Source organism: Pelecanus crispus, chromosome 1, assembly GCF_030463565.1.
Source record: "Pelecanus crispus isolate bPelCri1 chromosome 1, bPelCri1.pri, whole genome shotgun sequence".
NCBI classification, from domain to species: Eukaryota; Metazoa; Chordata; class Aves; order Pelecaniformes; family Pelecanidae; genus Pelecanus; species Pelecanus crispus.
In genome coordinates this window covers 151,992,832-152,011,814 of record NC_134643.1, presented here as the reverse complement: position 1 = coordinate 152,011,814, position 18,983 = coordinate 151,992,832, and the positions used below count along the sequence as shown (strand labels likewise).

The window sequence follows — 18,983 nt, the reverse complement described above, 5'->3', positions numbered from 1 at the left end:
CGGAGTGTGACAACGAGATCAAATAAAACTGTGTATCAGGAAAACATACAAAATACTGCCTATGTTATCAAATTATATTTTTATTTTAACTTCAGCAGGAAGAACAGAAATTATAATTTTGGTAAGGCTGAGCTTCCTAATGCCTGCTCCACAGCCAATGTTGTTCTATTGCCTTTTGTCAGTTTTCATACAAGAATTGTTTCAGGTCCATGAATAATTTCCTCCTTGGATGTCCTCCATTGTCCCATCTAGGTGATACTGTGCCATTCCAAAAACATTTAATTCCGAGCATTTAATTTCTACTCACATCTGGAGCACTGTGTCCCATTCTGGGTTCACCAGTGCAACAAAAATACGGACTTTGTGGAGCGAGTCCAGCACAGGGCCGCAAAGATCATATAAGGACTGGAGCATCTCTCCTATGAGGAGAGGCTGAGAGAGCTGGGACTGTTCAGCCTGGAGGAGAGAAGGCTCAGGGGGACCTAATCCATCTGTATAAATACCTGATGGGAGGGAATGAAGAAGAGGGAGCCAGGCTCTGCTCAGTGGTGCCCAGTGACAGGATAAAGGGCAGTGGGCACAAATTAAAAAATACTAAATTCCATCTGAACACAAGAAAACATGTTTTTACTGTGAGGGTGACCGAGCACTGGAACAGGTTGGCCAGAGAGGTTGTGAAGTCTCCATCTGTGGAGACCGTTGAAACCTGACCGGACATGGTCCTGGAAAACCTGCTCTTGGTGTCCCTGCTTGAGCTGCGGGTGGGACTGGATGATCTCCAGAGGTGCCTTCCAGCCCCCGCCATTCTGTGAATCTGTGTAATGCAAATTTTTAATCCCGTGTATTTATACATGTTACACTTTTTGTCCATGGCACGTATTTAAAATCACACATTCTGTTTACCCATATGCTGTAAGCTCATGCCAGTTTAAATGATCATCCTTAATTCTGATTATTCCAGGTCCCTAAAGGAATTTCTGTGACCCTCAAATTCTCCCAAGAACAGCAGAACTCATCACACTATGGCAAAGTCTTCATTGGCTCTTAATCATTGAATATATGAATACATTTCTCTTAGTATTTAAATTGCTATTTTACTTTAATAACTTACTGTTACAAAAAGCTATTTCCCCCTAGACCCAGTCCATGCATATTTAGTACCATGTCGTGTTATTTTTCTATTTAAAATTACATTTTTACTAGATCTCTTTTCTACTAGTTCTTCCTGGTTAGCTCAGTTGGTTAGAGCGTGGTGCTAATAATGCCAAGGTCATGGGTTCAATCCCTGCTCACTGCAGGGGGGTTGGGCTAGATGATCTCTCAAGGTCCTTTCCAACCCAAAGTATTCTATGATGATGATGATTCTATTCTATCTCAATTGTACATCGGTTCATTCTTATCAACGCAATTTAACAGGAAATTCCAATTCCAGACCTCAAATCTGGCCTCAGTTGCATAGGTGCAACTGTTGACAGGTGCTTTATAATAGGTTAAAAAGTATTTGTGCATAAACCAGAAGAAACTCAGCCTGACTCTTAGAATCAAGCTGATACATGATAGCTTAGTAGCAGCACTATTTTACTGCCTGCAGAAGTCTTTGAGAGGTCGTAATGTGGATCTCTACCGAGTTGTCTAACAGCCTCTAAGTGAGTCAAATGCATTAATGGATAGAATTATGCAGATCTTTCACAATCAACAGCCTTTGATGGGGATTAGCAATACTCCCAAGATTAGGCAGTCTGACGATCCTGTGGCATGTACTAAATATCATGATGATAAAGGCTAAGAATGTAACTACACAGTTGTAATGAATAAAATGAAAACAAGCCAAAAGTCATTTTTCTACAGTATCTCTTTAAGTTAATAGAGCCTCCAACTAGCGTAATTCTGAAAGAAAAGTTCCAGCCATGGTTTGTGGATAAATGGTTTGTTTAATTGTGGAATGCAACTCAAGTGTGCAGGGTGGGCACCCATACACACAGATCCCACATTTCACAGGTTGCGTTCACTTAATTATGCAGGCACTGCTTTTATGGCTTCCTGTGAGGTCTGTCAGTGGGTTTGGGGGCATGTTTTGGAGAGGGATTCTTTTTTTTCCTAAATTATTTTATGACCTCTCTTGCAGATATGAAAACTTACTGGCAGACATCAGTGTTGATTTTTTTTTTCATGGGTAATAGCTTAAAAAAATCAGTCCTAGAAATACATCTGGGTCCCATGAACTCAAAGTTTGGACTCAGCCATCCACATTTGGGTTTATTTGACTTAAGGAGCCAAGAAACACTTTTTTCTTTCCTTTTTTTTTTTCTTTTTTTTTCCCCTGGAGTTTATTCCAATGCAGAGAAGAAAGAAAGGTGGGGAGAGAGAGTGTCTGTCAGTAGCCACAGGTGCCACCACTGCTCTGTGGTGGGGGCAGTGGCAGAAGGCTCCCTGTTTGTGGACTGCTTGTCCAACGTGCAGGAGGATGCTGCACTGCTCCTACTGTTTCATTGGCAAATGAAAACAGGGAAAACAGGGCACCCCTCAATGCCAAGGCGAATGGCAGCGATCCTCCAGGTCTTACCAACTGGCTGCTCTGCTTTGTCGGACTTTGTCTTAGTGTATTTCCTCCTTTTGGCTGTGGTCACTCCCCTGCTCTCTGTTCACTGGCATAAGAAGGACCATGTCATGCTTTCCTTGCCAGACACATGAGAGCAGGAAGAGGGTGGGAGAAGAGCAAGGGAGATCTTTACCGTTTTTAAATTGTGTGGTGTGTGTTGGATGTTAGAATGTAGAAAAATGGATCTGCTCATCAATGAACAGATATGAAGATACGAGAAGAAATTGCTTATTTCATCATTCTGGCAGGTGATAAGCCTGCAGCCATTTATCAAATGTCCACTAGAAATAAATGTCTGTTGTCATTTTCTCACTTTTAATAACATTATACCTCTCTGTAATTTTAGCTGTTCATCTCAACTGCTACCTTTTTTTCTTTTTTTTTTTTCTTTTTGAAAGAGTGAGCGTAGAAGAGAAAGAATAATTTAATGAGGCTTCCCCCTTTCTTTGGCAAGCCAGAAAAATGATTGTAAAGAACACTAAATTAATTATTTGGATTCATAAAAACAGAAGCAGCCCACTTGCTTAAATTAGAATAAACAGCAAGCAGTCTCACTTGGATTTTCAGTGGCTTTGAATTTGAGTTTGCTTTTACAGCAACACCAGCAGCATTCTCCCAGCTTGCTAACCCAAAGCCTGTACTACATATTTCTATCACCCTCTGGGAGACTTCTTGTCCCTCCTGTGTGTACCAGGTAGAGAGGTGAGGGCCTTATTACCTTATCAGCAGTAAACCTTTTTTATAACTCTAGAAAGCATGAGCTGAAATCTTCAGCCCTTCAGCAAGCATGGCTGGTAGGCAAACCTACTGGAAGCTTTACTTAAGTGGAGGAAGGTTTTTACACAATTTGGTATGAGAGTGAATAATAGTATCTCTTCATTAGCACCTGCTCTATCCCAATAGCAAACTAACATTATTCTAGACTACTCCCACACTTTCAGCTTTCAATATGACTGTGCCTAATTATACTGCATGGGTTATCAGCAGCAGAACTGGAGCTTTTGGTAGTCGAGTTTGGGATAATTGGAGTTTGAGGTTTCTGGAAAGACGTGGCAGAAGGTTTGAGGTAGGAAGACAGCTACCTGCTACAAGTACACAGGTTTATCTGCCTGCAGGCTTATCTGGATGACCAGAAAAGAGATGGTAAGTGGTTCAGCTGCAACACTAAGGTGCATGGGGTGGCCTTTTCCTGTCAGAGCTGTAAGTTTCTCTCAAGGTTGCGTATGGACTGAGGGGGTGGCTGTATCTTTTTACATTCACATTCATGTTTTGACATTTTCTCAATTCTTCTCTTTCTCCCAAGGAGGCTTAGACACTCAGAGCCTGGCCCATAGTGAGGAAAGGAGGCACTAAGCCAAAAATGTTACATTACAGCTTTTTAAAATACACACCATGTTTCTTACATTTGCATGGAAGATAGGTGAGAATCATATATATGTGATCCTGCACAATAGATTATCTCTAGACTGGGGTAAATTCATATTATTCCTAATGTGACAGACTTCTCTGGAGGGGGGGAAATCACTACAGGCTGCATTGGTTTGGGGTGGACTCTGCGGGGACACATCTGTCACCCTACTGTCTTAAAGCCCTGGCTATAACCATCCTACTCCTGCACAAGAACCTCTTCTAGCTGGGCTATTCTCCCTTCTCCCGTAGATACTCTACTCCCAGCCAAGCAGTGGCACAGTTCTCTGTCTTGTAGCCCTGCAACAGATATTTTCCTGTAAGAGGGGACCTGCAGGCTGGAGTTCTCCTCCCACGCAGGGACAGGCCTCAAGCTCTGCTCTTGCCTGCCTGAGTGCTCTCTCTTCTCACCAGCTGGCCTGGAAAGGGCAGCCTCCCTTCCCTGCCGTGGTTTGAAAAGAAAGCAGCCTCATGACGTATTGCTTGGGCATACCTACAAGATCTGGGTGGAGTTTTGCCACCTTCTGGTCTCTGTCTGGATTACAGATATTTTTTTACAGGAGGAGGTGCTGGGCTTCTCCATAGTAGGAGCCTCCATCCCTGTACCGGTGCATGTGTTTAAGTACCCAGTAAAGGCTGCAATTCAAAGCAGAGGCACTGATTTATTTTAGGGCCCCCAAGGCTAGGCAGAGCAGAGAATTAAAGCATCTGAATACTTGTCAAGCCTTACAGGCCTATGTTCCCGTGTGGTCACAATTTCAGTGGAATTTGGTTACTGTGCTCTCACCGGGAAGCATCTAGTCGGGCTGAATTATTGCGTGTCATTGGCAGAAAACAGGACAAACCCAATTTTCCCAGTGCCTGGGGATCCTTGCAGTAACAGGGAACTGCTGAGGTGGGATACATCTGGATCATCCCAGCAAAGAGTCCAATGCTTTTTTTTTTTTTTTTTTTGCATAGGAAGTAACATAGGTAAAAATCAAATTCTCTGACAATCGCAAATCTGCCTACACAAATCCAGCATTCACTGGGGATATCAGCACATGAACAACATATACCAGATAAGCATTTAAAAAGGAGGGCCTTCTACAGCACCTTTTTAAATGGCCCCATCTCCTCCTACTTGCCTTCTCCAGATCTGGCTTTGGAATTATTTACAACGTGTTGTGAACTTGTAGTCATCTCTGAGATGAGAAATTATTTTGGCTCTAAAAAGAAGGTGAAATTCCATCACTTTTTGTGATGCAAATATTTTGAAATAGGGAAGAAATTCCTTCTTAGCCTTTCAAAGCAGATCATGAGATGTAATTACAATAATTTTACTGCACAGCTACAAATACAAGCATGTGGAAGGTGTGTGGGCAGTCCTGCATGGCTAACAAGGGATGGAGGATTTGTAGATCCTCAACTTTCAAACGCTGGATCAGCTCCAGCCCTGAAGATGGCAGCAACAACTGTCAGATATGCGACAAAAAAGATTGCATCCCATCGTTACCTTTCTACTGACAGTCGTCCACCATTTTTTTCTCAGAAGGTTATCGACTGTTAAATTACCCCACACCCCAAGTTAGGAAATTCTGTCCTGTTCTTCATCTGAATCTGCCTGAAACCATCTCTCAGGCACTGAATTTTCCTTCTCCTTTTGTCAGTAGTACAAGAAATTCACCCTGGTTTTAGATTTCTGTATGCAAGTATCTATACTCAGCACTTGAGTCGTGTCTCAGCTTCTTGTCAGCGACCTAAATAAATTGAGCTCCTTAAGTTTCAAATCATGACTTATTTTCCAGTCTCTGGAGATACTTGTGACCCTCTTTGGAACTCTCTCCCCCTCTCTGGCCTCATTATTTCCATATCTTTTCTGAGGTGTGGACGACAGTGTACGAATAGCCATAAACAGTCAGACCAAAGGTGTATACAGCCTAGCGTCCTGCCTCTGGCAGCACTTCCCACAGATGCCGCGGGCAGATTAACAGCAGTGAAAACAAGGTGCTGCTTTCTTCCCTGCTACCTGCTCCAGCATCCAAGTGATCTGCAGCTCATTGTGCTATGCACGTATGCTTTTAACCTGACCCGGGATCACTTCCCATTTCCTGGTTGAAGGGATCTAGCGACCGCCTTAGCATATTTCTTGCCATTGCAGTGCCTCAGAAGCTCATGTTGACCCACTGTCTGTGAAATTTTTTAAGTCCTCCATGGAGCTGCAGCTTTCCAAGTCAGCTTACTAGCTCTAGCAAACAAAACTCGCAATTTGATGGAGCCAGTACACACGATCCTTCAAGCTAACCTCTTGCCCTTGACTCTTGAGTCCTTATGTGGAAAGCCACCATGCGTTGCTTCCTGCACAGATTGCATTGAACTAGGATTTGAGTTTTTCCAGAAGAAAACATTCAGAGTGCAGAAGGTGAGATATGAGTATTTGACTTCAGACCGCTTCCAACTTTACCTGCTTTTTGCCTCCTATTAGGAGCGTAAGCCTTGCCTGCTTTCCAAAGAATTTAGTACAATGGACTCCAGCCTGCTGTAACATGCCTGCGGTAATGTTACCTGAAAGCTTTCAATGATTGAGGTGTTCTAAAAAGTGTGAGAGCTACTTAAATTAAATAAAATATATTTAAATGTATAGTCAGCTCCTGGATTTTTTAGGAGTATCTGCAGAGAAAGCTTTAAGCCTTTTATTTTTTAAAAATAAAATCAGCACTGACTGTCTTTCTAAAAGAAAACTGAGATTCCCTCATAATAGCATAATTACTCCAGGTGTTAGGGTATTAAAAATAACAGCAGCATTATAGAGGAAGGAATGAGTTGGCAGTACTGCCACCACCTTTATTTCCTAGGACTTCCAAATGAATGTGAGAGAAATCTTACCACATTCTCATCTCCAGGTGTGCAGGTGTTTCCACACCACCACCCATTCGCTCTGGTACGCGCAACCCCTCCCACTCCTGCTCTCCTTCATGCAATCTCAACCCCTGAATCCTGTCTCTGCTGACAGCATCACAGGCACAGGCAGACACATCCCAGCTTCCTTTATGTACAGCCGTCGCCTGCACACAAGACCTACCCCTTCATCCAGGCATACATCCAGGCATATATATCCCAAAGTCAACGCACACACACCAGACCCCACACTTGCATGTGGCGTCACTTAGTATTTTATCCTGGAGACGGGACAAGACACAGAGGGTCCCTGTTGTCCAGGCACTTAAGGTGCCTGAGTCCTTTTGACGGGGGATTTCAGCAAAATGCCATTTGCAGCTTGCTGGGGTTTAGGAGCTGTCAGATAGGTGAGTATGGGTCTGAGCTGCTCTTTCACAGATCAAGTGGTTGTGGTGCATTTGGATTATATTTATACCTCCGCTGTTCCAGCCTTTGACAAACCATCCCACACATCTGTTATATTAGAAGGCTTCAGCCTAATATTTTTTGAGCTGGGCATATGGGAACATGATTATATCATCTTTATTTGTTTTTCTCCATTCACTCTCACTCCTCCATTCTTCCCTCTCCCCACCGTTTATCATTTAAGGATCCACTAAAATATTACACAGTGGTTTTTACTCATCACCTTTTTTTTTTTCCCCCTTGTCAACAGATGCTTACCCCAATTCTGAAGTGATCTATGTGTGGACTAATAGCACCACAACATCTGTGGTGGTGGCTGAAGATGGTTCACGACTTAACCAGTACCACCTGATGGGACAAACTGTAGGAACTGAAAACATCAGTACCAGTACAGGTAGGGCGAATATCTCCACCCTATGGTTGCTGATAGCAGGAGCAGGAGGGGAGATCCACTGGCTCCAGTTATTTTGCAAGGAGGCTAGGGAAGCATCTGTGGGACATGGGGTGTTGGGGAGACCCTGTGTGGGTTCCTGGCTTCTTAGCAGCGTCACTAAAACACTGAGGGGGTTATATGCTGGCTCTTCGGTACATCACAAGGCTGTTGCTGAAGGTGCATCCAAACCCCTGCTATTTAACAGGAGCACTGGAGAAGCTGCACGCAGCTTCTTGGCAACCGCCTTTACTGAGGCTGCCAGCGCTATTGCTGGCTTATTTCCCTGTGGGAGGAACCACCCCGGGAGGCAAACACCACCCACGCATTTGATCTGTTTCAATCATTGCTTTAAAATTATTTGCTTGATGAAACCGCACGGGGGGTTGGGAGCGGAGGGCAGATGGGGGCTGTGGCGTGGCTCTGCAGCGTGTCCAGAGGACCACGTGGCCAGAGAGGAGGTGCAAACCCCGAGGATTCCCATCTCCTCCCAGGCTGCAGCCGGAGGCGCCAGATGTGGCAGCATTAGGGAGGCAAAGAAGCTTTAATCCTAGGCCAGGCATCCACGTGAGCCATGCCCCCCTGCTCCTTAAGGCTCCCATGCAAGGGCAGCCCTGGGCCCGCATTGGTGGGGGGACTCCTGGGGGTGTCGAGGCCGGGACAGGCATCACGTGGGCTCGGCAGGACGGGGGCTTAACCAGGTTACACAATGCACTCGTCTGGAGAGCATTAGCGGCATCCAGCGTGGGGGCTCCTCAGCCTGGAAGCAAAATAGCCTGCCGTGAAGGGAAGGGGGATTTCCACCGCTGCTGGTTGCACGGGGCTTGGGGAGGGGAAAGGGGGCAGCCTGCAGCAACACGGCTGGGAGCAATTCCTGCTGGCAAAGCACAACAGAGTCTTCTGGTGATTCACTGTGTCCCTGGTGGAAAAGTATGGGCTCTGAGCCGAAGGCAGGATTGTAGAGGTCAAGGTATAGATCAACTTAGCAACCTGTTACTATCCGCAGGAAATTTAGGAGATGTGAAAACAGGTACATGTACACTCGCACACAAAGCTAGTTGGACTGAAACATGAAGGCGTGTAAAACTTTCTGCTCAAGCTGTCCAAACGTGGCAAATAAAGAGGGGGGCAGCTGAGCTTGCCGCATAGTCTCCAAACAGGAGACAAAGTGAGGGAAAGCTTGCCTCGGGCAGCACAGGGGAGCCACAAAACACAACCGCCATCTCCGTCCTGTAGAGCTTCACCCCCTCCCTTGCCCATTTCAGGACACACAAAGCTGTCACTAAAGCAAAGATGTCTAAAGTCAGGAGAAGTGTATAGACAGAGTCAGAGCAGCCACCGCTCCAGAAAAAGGACGAGTATGCTATCTCCCATTAAAGAGCAAAGACACTTTTTTCCTTACCAGTTTACCATCATAGCTGCATTGTTTTCCGCAATGAACGGCAGCTCCCCTCTCGCCTTCATCGTTGCCAGGAAAAAGATCCAGAGGATGTACTGGGGCATCTCCTACAAGCTCGTCCTCCTCCTCAGAGCAAGAAAACCATCTAGCCCAGGCAGTGAGTGCTCCAGCGTGTCAGCTCCAGGCCACTGCCAGTTTGCAGCTTTGCCTGTGAAGGCTCCTTGTACTCCTGAGACCAAGGAAACTGGACTCTTCAGACAAATCCCAAAGTTTCTGCCCAGTAACCACCTCCCTCCTGTATCCTAAGATTTAGGCTAATAAATGCTTGATTTCCAACGTCAAGATTTTGTATTAATGTCCCAGGTTACATCTGGGCTGGCTGGATTCTGATTGCAGCGTGGATCGCAAAGAGCAGGACACAGATTGTAACTGGGGATTAGCAAAATACAAAAATCCGATTTTGCACAGGGAAAGCATCAGTCAGCGATGGATTTTCTGGACTTCATCAAGCTCGTAGGAGGCCAGTAATCAGGGTTACTTATGAACAGCCATCTAAGGCATTTCTTCCTTCTGTTGAATTGTTGAACGTGAAAAAGATAAACCAAATAGATACTGCACAAATTCAAGTGCTTGGATCTTTTGTGGGTTTTTTGACACAAATCAAACTACACAGCCCTTGCAGTTGCACAAGCAAAATATTTGTGTATGTCATAGGACATTCATGCTCTCTCTAACAGATTTATTTTTACATGGAAATGCTGGACCTGCGCCAATCCCTTGGGATTCTGCTGATTTTGTAGGCAAGCTGCTAAGTTTATCTGTCTTCTCAGAAAAGATACCCTGGCACTCCCAATTCACCAACCAATCTTGAAATTGGGAACATTTTAGCCATGCCACAGAAAGTAGCTCTGGCATATGCCACCTGTTTGCGTTGGTTTTTGGTTTTTTTTTTTCTTTTTTTTCCCTAGATTTCATTCCCCCCAAAAGAGAAGATATTTGACTACTCACACTGCTTCCAACAGGCCCAACATCTGTTATGGCCCGGTGGTGCAAGTGCTGAAAATAATCAGCTATGGGATTCGGGTCCAAGTGGATCTTGCTGCTTCCTGCAAATGGTTGCCCAGTTCTGTTTCCCATACCCAGAATCTCTCATCACTAACTTAGGATCTGCAATGCCACAAAACACAACAAAAACCCACTCTTTTATCTTTTGCCAGCTGGAGCCTAAGCTCTGAAATATCCAAAGCCTAAATAATGAAAGAAGCATTCAGCCCTTCATTTTGCACCAAATAATTCTAATTTTTCCTTGAGATGAATCTTTCCTATGCATCACTATAAAAGGACACAGGCACTTCCTGGGTGCCAAAATATTCTGGGTGTCAGCGTGGTCAGGGACTGTGGTGTCGCAGACCTAATGTCAGGATCTTGCCAGAACAGTTGCTGATACACCTGAGTCCAGTTATATCCAGTACACAAACAAGCCTGGGACCTGGTCCATCCTCATTAAAATACTCTATTGAATCCCAGCATAATGGCAATGGAAGAATGCATGTAAGATCCTGGAAAATTTGTAAGCATGATCTCCAGAACTCCATCATCTAGATAACAAAAAAATACTGTAGCAGCTTTTAAAGCTTAAAAAAACCCTCTTAAGACCAGCAGCAGCACAGTAGCATTGCTCTGTGAAGAAATGCAGCCATTCCTGCTCTAGAGCATTTCATTAGTGCTAAATTTGTTATTAAAATTGGTTTGTGCGGTAATGAGTGGACTCCATCAGGAACAGGATTCTCTTTCAAGTGCTACATAAACCTATAACAAAAATTAGCTCTTGCTCAAGAAAGCTTATGGTCTAAGGATAAACAGTGGCCTTACAGAACTAAAAGGGAGCTTTGCCACTCCAACAGAGCCAGGATTTTGCCCTATATAAACAAAAGGCCAACTCAGGCAGCTTTTAGCTTTACTTTAAGCAGTGGTCCCAGGGCATTAATAACCAAGCTGTGGGGTTTTCTTAAGCCCTAAGTCTTCTGGAGGAAGCATTCCTAGTGTAGGCATTTTTGAAAGGGACAGCATGGGAAATCAGAGAAGATACCGGCTGGAAGAAGAGCAAGTACAAAATCAAGGTGATATCATTATTTCAGTGGAGGCAAGAGCTTTGATAGGTTAAAGAAAATGATAAGGTAAAAATCAGCTGTGGAGGGCCATCAAAATGTAGGTATTCATTTTCTGCATTTACAAAAGGAAAAAAAAGGGATCCTGTTGCTCTGCTGAAGCTGTGTAGATTTTCTTTATTCCGGCTCCGAAAGCATACTGTCAAAATCAATAATGCACTTCGTCACTCCTTAGTGAGCAGGGAAACTGTGACTCAAACACATCCCAGTGCAGCAGCAACTCAGAAGCAGATTACAGGCACATAGACCCTGCTGCTCCTGGCATATTTTATGGGCAATCCACAAACTGAATGCTCCTAAATAAAGAGCAAGTGAGGTTCCTCCTGAGACCACAGCATGTTCAGCATCCCTGGTTCAAAATTACACTAAATGGAAGGAAATTAGATGTTGCTTCACAGGGATTTTCTCCCCAGTTTCACAGCATTCCCTGTCCATCTCCGCATCCCTCTTCAGGGAACCATTTCACCAGGAAATCAGACTCCAGAAGAAAGTCATAAAGATTGAGGCAGGCTGTCGGGTAAGGTATTTCTGTGCTGTTCCAGTCTTTCTGTCTAAAATCCTCAGCATGAGCAAGGTCTGTAAACTTCATCTGGAATAACGGAGCTCCTCTAGCATAACATATCGGTGCAACTATACCTGCAAAAGCCCTTTCACTGTAGACCTGTTCTCCGCTAATTAGCCATATTGTCACTTAGAAATAATCTGCCAAATCTAACTGCTTAGCAGTGCTGGCTGCAGCTCAACTCGGGCTATTCACTCAAGGCAGAATCAGTCTGTTACATATTTTCCTTTCGTGGCTGGTCTATAGAGACTAACAGTCAAGTATTGCAACAGAGATTATAGCTATATTTGTCGTCTTCTTGGAGGACATTGCATATTTCAGAACAGGCTTTACTCTGATTCATCAGTACCCAGCTGAATGATGCATGCTTTTAAAGTAATTTGATATCAATGTGAGTGGAGATCTGTTAGGGCTTGAAGGGGTTGGTTGTTTTTTATCCTTACATTTTGTTTTTACTCTTATTTTTCCTACGCAAATAGTAGCCTGCTTTTAGCTAGCAGTTACCATCAATGAATAGCCTTCAGTAACAACTATATGATTTTACAGGAACAGTCTGAAAGAACCAATTAAGTTTTGATTTTTTCTGAAGCATTAGGGAAGGTCACAGCTGGTCTGTCGATTTTGGAGTGCATTTTTTTTAGGCTTTTATTGAAATTCAGAGGACCTGACAAAAGCCAGATTAAGGCAATGCCGTGAATTTGGCATATAAAAAAGACATGGAATTTAGCACTGCTGTGGCAGCTTTCAGTGAATTCTCCATGCAGGCAGTACAATATTCATTGCACTAAGGTGAACAAGACATGGCACAATGTCTATCCAGAAACAGATTATCTTCAAGGGCTAAGGTGTACCAAATGCTAGGAAGACTGCATGCAGTAAGGGGATTTTTTTTCTGGAGAAGTGATCGGATGGGTTTGAGTACTCAGATCAACAAGACCTCCCAGGCTCCATGTGCAAAGCTGCAATTTTTGCAGCACCGACACTGGGACAGGCAGTCCCTAAAGCACAGTGCAGAAGGAGCGTCTGGATCCGTTCTTATTCTTGAAAACTGATGGCTTGGCAGTAACAGTTGCCCTAATGAGGTTAAATCCTGCTGCTAAATCAGGTTTCTAAGAGTAGGTGCCCTTAATCGTTACTCTGATAAGACAGTTTGTAGGACTGAGTCAAAAACAGGCAGGACTCAGGCAGTGCCAGCAACCTGGATTTTTTAAGCCTGTGAACATTAAGACGTCCCAGGTACATAAGAGGACCGCAGCTTTTCAGTGCAGTCGGAGCAGTCAGTCGTTGTCGTCTGCTTGGGGACTGAATGTGAAGACTAGCAGGATCTAGCAGCACCACTGTCTCAAGTCCTGGTTTTCCACAGCACAGAAATTCAGACATTTTTTATGCAATTAAGAATGGCTGAATGGTATCCTCAAATGGTGTGTGTGTGTGTGTGGAGTTGGCCTGCTTAAGTCCCTAAATCAGTAGGCTGCCTTTATTTTACCCATATGCACATTTTTCTCCTTCTAGGTGAATATACTATTATGACAGCCCATTTTCATCTGAAAAGAAAAATTGGTTATTTTGTCATCCAGACGTACCTTCCTTGCATCATGACTGTGATCTTATCGCAAGTGTCATTTTGGCTAAACAGAGAATCTGTCCCTGCTAGGACTGTCTTTGGTGAGTACCCCACTTTCTCCCAGCACAAGGGAAGGAACGATTTGGCTTGTGGAAGTGATTTGCTGTAACAAAACCACAATGTACTAATGCTTATTTCGCTTGAGATGTTCTAGACGTACCCTTGTTCTCTTCCAGTTTAAACTCAAAATCCATTTAAAAACACTGTCTGGGCTTTTTTGGTAAAGTTGAGTCAGAAATTGCTCAAGAATCAATTATATGAAGGTTAAGGACAGAAGACAGAAGAATCAGATTGGTGTGATTTTTTGGTTTCTTCCCCACTCGGGTAGAATACTGGATGGTTTAGAACAAAAAAAGGACATACTATCATATTTAATGTATACTCTAGCTAGGCATTTGAAACAGATTTCAATTCAAGACATTTTGTTTATCTCTGTTTTAAGATGTTTATCTGGGAAAACATGTAGAGGTTAATTAGTGGCAATTATCTCTATTACCATCAAACAAATTAATATGATTTTGCATTTAGAAAACATATTTACTACAGAAGTTGTCACGGAAGAATCCTTCGTGGTCTCTTAAATTACTCGATTTATCATTAGAAGATTGCAGAAAGTAAGCACAGTCTTACATGAAGGTTGATGAAATACAAATTTTTCACTGGATGAAAAATGAGGGGAGTGGGAACAGTTTGTTGTGTAAAACTGTTCAGCTGTTCCTAAAAGGGTCATTCTTCTGTACAAACCTACTGAAATCAGTTGGCAGCTTTGATCAAAAATCAGTTCAGCAAGCTGTATGGGGAGAATACAGGTACCAGCATCACTTTGCTGACTGGTGGTACCCATTCTAGGTTTACAAAGCTGTAACTGAGAGTTGAATTCTGTCCTGTTGGGGGCATCCTTCCACCGATGAAAGTAGTGGCAGCTCTGTCATTTACTGACCTATGTGAAAGGAGGAGCTACAGTCAAGGAAATCAATAACAGCCAACAACTCCATACATAAAATCTCCATGTGAGAAAATAATATCCATAACCCCACTTTATTATGCAAGTTACTGCTAAACGGGTTGCTCACTGATTTTATAATGTACCACTTAATGAGGGACACTCTATACATACTATGCATCAGTGTACAGGGATAAAATACCAGAAAGGTTTTGGTTTATGTAACAGCTGGGTTTGTGTCACCCTTAAAACCACTTATTTAGATACACTATAACTAGAGATAACCAGAACACCACAGAAGTAACCACCTGAGAGCAGAGGCTTGTATTTTTTCTTGGTGAACAACGTATCTTACTCTTTCAGACTGTAGTATGCAAACATTGACTGACTTCACGTGGCCTTCTTAGGTATCATGCTGAATTGGGGCCTGCTCGTAACTCATTAGGGATATTGTTAGGGCTACCAAACTGATCTCTGCCTCTTTTTTCTTTTTTTTTCCCTCCTTTACAGGAGTAACAACAGTCCTCACCATGACCACCTTAAGTATCAGTGCCCGTAACTCTTTGCCAAAAGTGGCCTATGCTACTGCAATGGACTGGTTTATAGCTGTCTGCTATGCCTTTGTATTTTCTGCATTGATTGAATTTGCAACAGTCAACTATTTCACCAAGAGGAGTTGGGCATGGGATGGCAAAAAAGCCCAGGAAGCTGCTAAAATCAAGGTGCTTACCTTATATTTTTTAAATACCTAGAATAAAAAGCAGTTACTCAGCATAGCTCAAATAACTGAGTGGACAATTTTCAGCTTCTTCTTGAAAAAGGTATTTAATTACCTCGTGACATAATTCCACCTTCCTATAGAGGCATATTTGCAAGGAAATATGCCATCTTCTTGTCACAGAGATAGACTATTAGTCTCCACCATCTGTATGGAGTGGACTGTTTTCAGAAGGATATAGAGCATTGAGTACACGTGGCATGGGATTTCAGTGACCAAACTTCTGATAACAGCAGACAGATACTATGAAACATATCTCTGCAGAGCACTCCTGATGTGCTCTCACAAATAAATGACAAAGCTTGCACTGAGCTCTGTGAGTCAGGGTCCCACCACAGTATCCCCAATAAAAAGGAGACAGAAGAGCGGTTCTGTGAAAACACAAACTTGAGTTTCAAGCTGAAATTACAATTTTGGAATAGGACTGACCCTTAGCAAATGATCTCCTAGAGACAGCTCGTACCCACAGGCATCCCGAAAGAGCAATACGAAGGCAAACTAGCAGGGGCAATGAGCCCTTCACCACGCTCCTTGCTGCAGGCAGGAGGGTGAGGTTTACGTCTTGGCAGCTGCCCATGGGGCAGAAACCTCTTGCAGATGCAGGACCATGTCACCCTGACAAAAGAAGCAGCTAATGCGTATGCCAGGTGGGATCTGGGTCCAGCTGGCTGCTCTTAGCTTTCTCTGGTGTCAGGGAAAGTTTAACCTGAGTAAGGGCTATAAAATTGAAGCAGAAACAGCTGTTTGGGAGTCAAAGTCAGAATAGCCAACAGGCATTTGTTAGCATGATTGATTACAGTACTTAGATTTTTGGGTTAATATCTCGAGAACATGTTTCCACTTTCAGTTCCTGCGGTCTAATATTTTGTTCCTCGCCCTGCAGAAAAAAGAGCGTGAATTGCTGGGAAATAAATCAACTAATACTTACAGCACCGGGAAGATGACCCCTGCACCAAACATGCCAAAAGACTCAGCCCCATCTGTCATCTCAAACACTGCATCTGCTCCAGTGAAGTCTGCAGAAGAAAAGCCCGCTGAAAGCAAAAAGACTTACAACAGCATCAGTAAGATTGACAAAATGTCCCGGATAATTTTTCCAGTGCTGTTTGGAACTTTTAACTTAGTTTACTGGGCCACATATTTGAATAGGGAGCCTGTTATTAAAGGTGCCAATTCTCCAAAATAAACTCAAGGACTCTAAAGCCACATGTGAGCCATACTTACAAAGCAGATGCTACCAAGGAAAATTTGAGATCCAGATGACTTTCTACATTTGGGCAATATTCTTCAGGAAGTTTTTTGCATGTTTAATAATATGTACAAATAATATTGCCTTGATTGTTTCTACATGTAACCTCAGATGTTTTGGAGACTATTATATTACTTACAGCAACAGATCTTTATAAAAGATCAGAAGACATTGAACATGGCTTCTTTGCTGCTGAGTATCTTGCATTGATAGTTTACAAATAAAATAAGTTATATTTTTTAACTGTTCAAGTGTACTACATATCGTGGTTTTTATACTTCAGATGTACAGTCATACAAATGTAGGCTTAACCTATATTTTACAGAAGAGCTCCACTATTGTCATCTGATAGGTTACTGAGTAACGCCAGTTGTAAATGTGCGAAATTACTAAGTGCAGGGCTATGTTTGAGCACCTTTACTGGTTATAGGTAGTGCATTACTCCACCGATAAAACTGCTCAGCCCAATTTCATTAGAAGTTAATACAATGCAGTAAATCCTAATGCAGCTATGCTGATTTTCACTGCTTGAGCCTCTGGCTTGCGGTGAAGTAACATAGGGAACAGGATGCTACTTGTGTAAATAAAGGTGGTGGAATTTTGCCCTTAAAAGAAAATACGAAGTTTGTTTGGATTTTGCATTCCAAGGAATTTTCTCAAATGATTCTCAGTATTTATTCCAAAAATTAGAGGTATATTGCATGAAATTAACATAGATTAGGAACATACTTGTGCAACTAAAACTTTTAACAACAGCGGTAGACATTTTTATTAGGGTAAAGTAAATGATGTTTGGACATTTTCCCAAGAAGAAGATTGCATTATATTAGCAGAGATTAACAGTAAAGAATTACAGCAATTCTGAAATAATTATTACTTGTTTCCAATAGTGAAAACCAATCAGCCAACACTAAGAAGTGTGATCAGAAAAAAAGATGTGCCTCATGACAGCAAGGTGTTTCAGTGACAATATTGACAGAAAGGTCTTTGTACTGTCCATCTGAAACTTTTCTATAAAACGCCTTGCTGCTGCCAATGTGTTTTGCTTTCACAATGAATGAGAAAATGCAATCTGAATTTTCAGCTCTTTCCTCCTTGGCATCCTTTCTTTGCTCCAGAAGCTTTTGTAATTTAATCTTAATGTTTAAATAAAAAATGCATTCAACACTTGATTGCAAAATGTCATTCTTTCACTGGTTAGCTTTTTAGAGAGACCAAAAAGTCACCACAAGAACTGGAAGAATTAATTGGAAACCACGCATGTACGCACTCGATCACGTGTGTGTGCATGACACATCCTCGCTGTTGCCCAGAAAGGTACATATTGAGTAAAGACAGTGAATGGGATGTTTCAGAATTAAGTGCTATCTTGCTATGGAGCATGAGCCCCGTGTTCTGTTTGGGACAGAGAGGAGAGTCCGTGCTTCACTTTGAGGTGAGGGTCTGGTCCAGGACTGCGGAGCTGTCTGGGCTTCTTGTGTGTCTTTTCTTCATCCCCTTCATTCCTAAACATTGCCAAGAAAAAATCTGACACAGCTATTCCTTTTTGCAGCTTTTCTTCTGATGTTGTGGAATTAGAAATTTGCAAATTCTCAGTGGCCACAGAGAAGCCACAGGACTGAGTGGGTGACTGGAAGCTGGTAAAGACAGCAAGGGAGGGGCATGCCCATCTATTAGTTACAGTGCTATCCTGAGCCAAGGTGAGGATTTGGATCTCTGTTTTCAAGTAGGCTTCCTATGTGGCTTCGATGAGCCACACACCTCCTTGTTTGTCATTTCTTCGTTTTTAAAAGTGGGATAACGATATCTGAATGCAATGAATCCGGCCCTTTGGGGATCAAAAACAGTGAAAAATTGCAGAGCCTATTTGGAGGCAAAATTTTATAAAGTCCCGTGGATATTTCTTTTCTTGTATGCAGGTTATTCCCACCAAAAGGTGGGAGCCAACAAGACCTCGTGTTTTCTTGGTGAAGAGCACATAGCTTTGCCATGTCCAACAGGGACACAGTGCAGTGAAGTGCACACACATTGTGCTGGGTGTCCCCAGTGATTCACTCGCTTGAGTGCCTCTGAAACAGCTAAAAACGCCTGGTGATTGGCAGAGGGGAGCAGATCTTTCTGTATATCCAAGACAGACCTTCTCAGTCGCAGCCTCTTCTGCCCCTTCCTATGGCCATAGAGATGTACAATGAATGCAGTGCTAGGCTCCTGGAGGCTGAATATCCAGACAAGGGGAGGTAAGGCCAACATGCTGTTGGGGCTAGCAAACATAACAGTTCCTCTTAGGATGTGCACACCTGGGGAACTTTTCTTGTAACCATTTGATATGGGTGTGCATTCCTCCCACGGCAAGGCAAAGTGACCATGAAATGAGCGGCATGGTAGGGTCGTACTGTTAGTCACTGAGGGAGACTGCCTGCAGCCCTGCAGATGAGCAGTTGCTTTCTGCCCTCAAGTCTTTTCCTGTGGTCGGTGATTGCCA

The 18,983-nt window shown here is 43.2% G+C and overlaps 2 protein-coding genes across 2 annotated transcripts in view; one reads left to right on the top strand and one right to left on the bottom strand.

The window, feature by feature from the left end:
- The window catches only part of GABRB3 (gamma-aminobutyric acid type A receptor subunit beta3), a 193,179-nt gene extending 183,898 nt beyond the window's left edge, over positions 1-9,281 (bottom strand). The window contains exon 1 of the mRNA XM_075726568.1: positions 9,181-9,281. Within this exon, the coding sequence (XP_075582683.1) occupies positions 9,181-9,281 (101 nt within the window). The remainder of the gene's footprint in view (positions 1-9,180) is intronic.
- GABRA5 (gamma-aminobutyric acid type A receptor subunit alpha5) overlaps positions 1-16,438 on the top strand; it is a 54,135-nt gene extending 37,697 nt beyond the window's left edge. The window contains exons 6-9 of the mRNA XM_009478649.2: positions 7,599-7,742; positions 13,420-13,572; positions 14,985-15,196; positions 16,136-16,438. Of these exons, the coding sequence (XP_009476924.1) occupies positions 7,599-7,742; positions 13,420-13,572; positions 14,985-15,196; positions 16,136-16,438 (812 nt within the window). The remainder of the gene's footprint in view (positions 1-7,598; positions 7,743-13,419; positions 13,573-14,984; positions 15,197-16,135) is intronic.
- Positions 16,439-18,983: the final 2,545 nt, after the last annotated feature.